This window comes from Sceloporus occidentalis, unplaced genomic scaffold, assembly GCF_023333645.1.
Source record: "Sceloporus occidentalis isolate IW3139 unplaced genomic scaffold, rSceOcc1.0.p SCAF_2, whole genome shotgun sequence".
In the NCBI taxonomy this organism is placed as follows: domain Eukaryota; kingdom Metazoa; phylum Chordata; class Lepidosauria; order Squamata; family Phrynosomatidae; genus Sceloporus; species Sceloporus occidentalis.
In genome coordinates this window covers 125104723-125109968 of record NW_028316982.1, presented here as the reverse complement: position 1 = coordinate 125109968, position 5246 = coordinate 125104723, and the positions used below count along the sequence as shown (strand labels likewise).

The 5246-nt window shown below is 45.4% G+C and overlaps 1 protein-coding gene across 3 annotated transcripts in view; it reads left to right on the top strand.

Moving 5' to 3' along the window:
* Positions 1 to 1720: 1720 nt before the first annotated feature.
* Positions 1721 to 5246, top strand: part of LOC149318983 (PDZ and LIM domain protein 1-like) — a 37986-nt gene continuing 34460 nt past the window's right edge. The window contains exon 1 of one of the 3 annotated variants that reach the window (XM_089510864.1): positions 1721 to 1904. In XM_089510864.1, the coding sequence (XP_089366990.1) occupies positions 1800 to 1904 (105 nt within the window). In that variant the 5' untranslated portion in view covers positions 1721 to 1799. The remainder of the gene's footprint in view (positions 1905 to 5246) is intronic. The other 2 variants (XM_089510865.1, XM_089510866.1) reach the window with 2 other exon arrangements.

The following is a 5246-nucleotide window of genomic DNA, read 5'->3' as shown; positions in this document are numbered from 1 at the left end:
ATGAAAGCTTGCAACTTCTATATTGTGCATTTTGGTTGGTCAATAAAGGTATCACTTATTGGTAGATTTTTGTTTGCATTTTTTAAATGGCCAACACAGCTATCATGAATAGCATATTTGCTGAAAAACTGGGGAGGGACTGTTTTGGGTTTTCTGTTACATCATTTTTACAAATCAGTAACTAGGAGTCAGCCCTCTTTTCCTGGGGCTGTAGGGATAATAGTTCAAAATGTTATTGCCAGTGCAAGGTGGTTCTGGTTCTCTTTTTTTAAAAAAGGAAAATACAGTAGTTTGTGAGTTGAAAAATTTTGTATTGTGTATGCACAAATAACTTCTAGCTATCTCTGTATTGCAGACCTGCACAACTTGGCATTAGGGCCAGAATTAAAATGGACTAAATTTATTTGGGGCACAGATAAGTTTTGATTATTAATATTACTAATATTTATTCCCTCCTCCTCCTCCTCCGCTGCCTGTCCTTTTCCTCCAAGCAGTGGAGAAGCCTTGCAGGGCCTATCCTCCTCCTCCTCCTCCTCTGCCACCTTTGGGAGAAAGCCAGGAAGCAGAGGAACCTTGAGGGGGAAGTGTTTGCCCTTCCTCTTCCTCCTCAGCCTTGAAGTCATTCCACATCCTTGCAGGTCACCCAAAATCCTTTGGTGGGCCACATGTGGGGCCCCTGGGCCATGTGTTACACAGGCCTGCTGCATTGTGTGTTCCTATAGTGAGTGAGGTCTACAACACACTGCAGAAATAATCCAGTTTGAGACCGCTTTAATTGCCCTGGCTCAGTACTAGGGAATCCTGGGAATTGTAGTTTATTGTGGCACCAGAGCTCTCCGACAAAGAAGGCTGAATGTCTTACAAAACTAAGGCCTGTTACAGACAGCCAAAATAAAGCGGCTTGGGGTCTCTTTGGAGGTATGCTGTTTAAATGATGCATGGGTCCTAAGAATCTGGAAGCTGCACCAAAGCTGCACTCCAGTGCTTAGGAATGGAGTGTGGCTTTGGCGCGACCTCCAGACTCTTAGGACCCATGCATCATTTAAATAGCATACCTCCAAAGAGACCCCAAGCAGCTTTATTTTGGCAGTATGTAACAGGCCTAAGTTCCCAGATTCGCCTAACATTGAGCCCTGGCACTTAAAGGCGGTTTCAGACTGGACTATTCTGCAGTGTGTTTTGGGTTATTGAGGGCCAAGACAAGACTGCAGAAATAATCCACCTTGAGCCCGCTTTCACTGCCCTGACTCAATGCTAGGGAATTCTGGGAACTGTAGTTTTGTGAGGCATCGAGCCCTCTCTGTCAGAGAGCTGTGGTACCACAACAAACTACAGTTCTCTTAAACCCCTAGCACTGAGCCAGGGCAGATAAAGCGGTCTCAAGACGGATTATTTCTGCCGTCTGTCTTGGCCCTAAGTGGAGTGTCTTTAAACAGAGGCTGGGTGGGCCTTTGTCAGAGGAGGGGGGGGGGCTTTGGTGGTGTATTCCCGCCTGGCAGAATGGGGTTGGACTGGATGGCCCTTGGGGGTCCCTTCCAGCTCTTCTATGGCTGCATCCACACTGCAGAGATGGGGCAGGGACAGACAGGGAGGGGAGGAGAGGGCTGTGGAAACAGGCGCCAAGAAGGCTTCCACTTCTGCGAGGAGGAGAGAGAGGGCCTTCCCCTTAATGAGGCCCAGCCCTGAAGGGACAAGGGAGGCCGCCGCCTTCCTCCCCTCCCCGGAGGGGGCAGGGCCAGGGCTAGAGCCGGGTCTGGGGGTGGCTGGCCAGGGCTGGAGGCGTGCATCCGCCCTGCAGCATGAGCAGCAGCAGGAGCCACCGCGTCGCCCTCCAGGGCCCGGGGCCGTGGGGCTTCCGCCTGGTTGGGGGCAAGGACTTCGACCAGCCTCTCACCATCTCCAGGGTAAGGGCACCAAAGCCCTGGCGGGCACCAGCAGCAGCAGCAGCAGGAGAAGGGGCCTCCTCTGGTGCCACAATGAACTAGGCTTCCCAGGATTCCATAGCATTCAGCCATGGCCGCTGAAGCTGTGTCAAACCGGATCAGTTCTGCCATGCGGACGGGTGGGTCTGAGGAGGATAACATAGGGCACAATGGGAATGGAAAGTGGCTGTTGAGCTGAAGGAGCTCCGTTCACCTCAGTGCCAGAATAAAGGAGAGGCTCATGCTGCCAAGTTCTTTCTTTCACTGAGTCTCAAAGGTGACACAAGATCTCTCTCCAGAAGCTGTTGGACTGCAACTCCCATCAGTCTGAGCCAGCAAAGCTGTGGTGAAAAGGGATACTAAGGGCAATCCAACTTCATGGGTGTGTGTTACAGATTGCTTTCCCACCTTGCTTTATTTCTGTTCCTGTGATGAGAACCTCTTAATTGTGTATTAAACTTGGAGGTTAACCTTAAAAGCCACACACACACACACACACACATGTAAGCCGCTTGCTTTCTGTGTCTGTGTGTACTGCAGCCATTCACTCGAAACCACAAGGTTGCGAGTTCAAGACCAGCAAAGGGCCCAAGCTCGACTCAGGCTTGCATCCTTCCGAGGTCGCTAAAATGAGTACCCAGACTGTTGGGGGCAAATTAGCTTACTTGATAATTAGCTTACTTGCTATTCACCGCTATGATCTTTGGAATAGCGGTATATAAATTAATTAATTAATTAATTAATTAATATTATTAAGGTTAATGTTCAAGTTTAATACAATGTTAAGAGGTTCTCATCACAGGAACACAAATAAAGCAAGGTGGAAATAAAGCAACCTGTAAATCCACCCACCCCCATGAAATTGGATTGCCCATAGTATCCCTTTTCACCATTAGCTATGCTGGCTCAGGCTGATGGGAGTCACAGTCCAACAGCTTCTGGAGAGAGTCTCTAGAGAGATCTTGTGTCACCTTTGAGACTCACTGAAAGAAAGAACGGCAACATGAGCTTTCATAGAATAAAGTCTACTTGCTCAGATGCAGTTGGATATAATAATAATGATAATAATAATAATAATAATGTAGAGAGAGCTCCTGTAGCACCTTTGAGACCTCAGATGCAGGTGGATATAATAATTATAAACATGATGATGATCTTGTAGCACCTTTGAGACTCACTGAAAGAAAGAACTTGGCAGCATGAGCTTTCCTAGACTTCAGTTTACTTCCTCAGATGCATTTAGTGGAGTGGAAATTAGGAACAGACATATGTGAGAATGTCAATTCAAATTCAAAATCGTTTGATTGCACATATAGAAGGAGTCCCAGCATGGGATAAATTCTTAGCTTAATTTAGCCCTACTCCACATTAAAAAGTGGCCTAAGATGTCTTTTATGGGACGGGGCGGGGGGAGAACCATGTTGTGTCCGTGAAGAAAGTGCTGATATTGATACCAAACAAATGGACTTTCAACATGGGACTGGCTTTCTTTCTTAATTGTCTTTGGCTTCAGTGAGGGCCCTAACAGACAGGCCAAAATAAAGCTGCTTTGGAGGTATGCTATTTAATTGATGCATGTGTCCTAAGAGGCCAGAAACTGCCCTAAAGCCACATTCCAGTCCTAAGGACTGGAGGGCAGCTTTGACGCAGCTTCTGGTCTCTTAAGATGCCTGTGTCAATTAAACAGCATACCTCCAAAGTGACCCAAAGCCGCTTTATTTTGGCCTGTCTGTTTGGGCCCTGAATTCACAGCTTATGAAATCTCCCATGAAATGGTGTAGATATTGAAGGAACTGTAGAAGACCTACTTGATGGTGCCTTATTGGTCACACATGGTGTGTATGTGTGTTAACTGTTCTGGAGTCGACCCTGACTAATGTGAACCCTATGGATGAGACATCTCCAAGACCCTCTGCCCTCTACTGCTCTGCAGAGGTCCAGCAGATTCAGTCCCCTGACCTTCCTGATTGAGTCTAGCTATTTGGTGTCGGTTCTGCCTTTCTTGTATTACCTCCCAACTTTCCCAGCATAATTCTCTTTTCCATTGAGTCGCGACTTCTCATGATGTGACCAAAGTAGGACAGCCTCAGCTTTGTCATCTTGGCTTCCAGGGAGATTTCAGGCTTGATCTGTTCTAGGACCCATTTGTTTGTCTTTTTGGCTGCCCATGGGATCCTCAGCACTCTTCTCCAGCATCACCTCTCAAATGAATGGATTTTCTTCCTATCTTCTTTTCTTAAGTGTCTAGCTCTCATATCTGTACATGTTTTGCACAGAGATCTTGTAGCACTTTTGATACTAACTGAAATAAATAAATTGGCATGAGCATTTGTAGATTTCAGTCTACTTCTTCAGATGCATTTGCATCTAAGGAAAGAGACTTAAGTCTGCAAAAGCTGCTGCTGCCACCTTCTTTCTTTCAGTTAGTCTCAAATATGCTACAAGATCTCTCTACATACTGATTCCACAGACTAACATGGTTATATCTTTGAATTCTACCTGTACATGGTGGAAGAGCTCAAAGATATACCCATGTTAGTCTGTAAAATCATTATGCAAAGAGACCTTGTAGTACTTGTAGATCATTCAGTTGGCCTCAAAGGTGCTACAAGATCTCTTTCCAGTCTGTACATGGTGATGTGGAATGTAGTGGATTGGATGATTCTAACTTTAGTGCTCAGTTGTATGTTTTACCCTTTAAGATTTTGTCTAGTTCTTTCATAGCTGCCCTTCCTAATCCTAAACTTCTGATTTCTTGACTGCAGTCTCTATTCTGATCAATGTCTGATCACAGGTATGGTAAATCTTTAACTATTTCAATTTCCTCATTGTCTAGGTAGAATTTAGGTAGATTCACTGTGGTCGTCATTTTTGTTTTCTTTACGTTCAGCAGTAAGCCTGCTTTTGCATTTTCTTCCTTGATCTTCCTTAGTAGTTGTTCCAGGTCTGTGATGTTTTCTGCTAGTAGTATTGTTTCACCTGACTATTTTAAATATCATCCATGGTCACTCTTAGAATTTAATACTAAATAATATTAAACTACCATAGCAAGGCAAAAGTAACACTAGTGAATGCCTCTGTTGTGTAAAGACAAGATAGAGGTCATTTCACTTCATTGTTGTTCAAGAAAACCCAGCAGGGCAGTGAGGGGTGACAGCCCTCCAAAGACCTACGTACAACTGCTAGCCCCTGGAAATTGTCCACCCCACCATAGTCTGTAGAATTAAAGCAGTTTGACACTACTTTAACTGCTATGACTCAGTTTTATAGAATCCTGGGACTTGTAGTTTGGTGAGGCACCAGGGTTCTGACAGATCAGGCTGA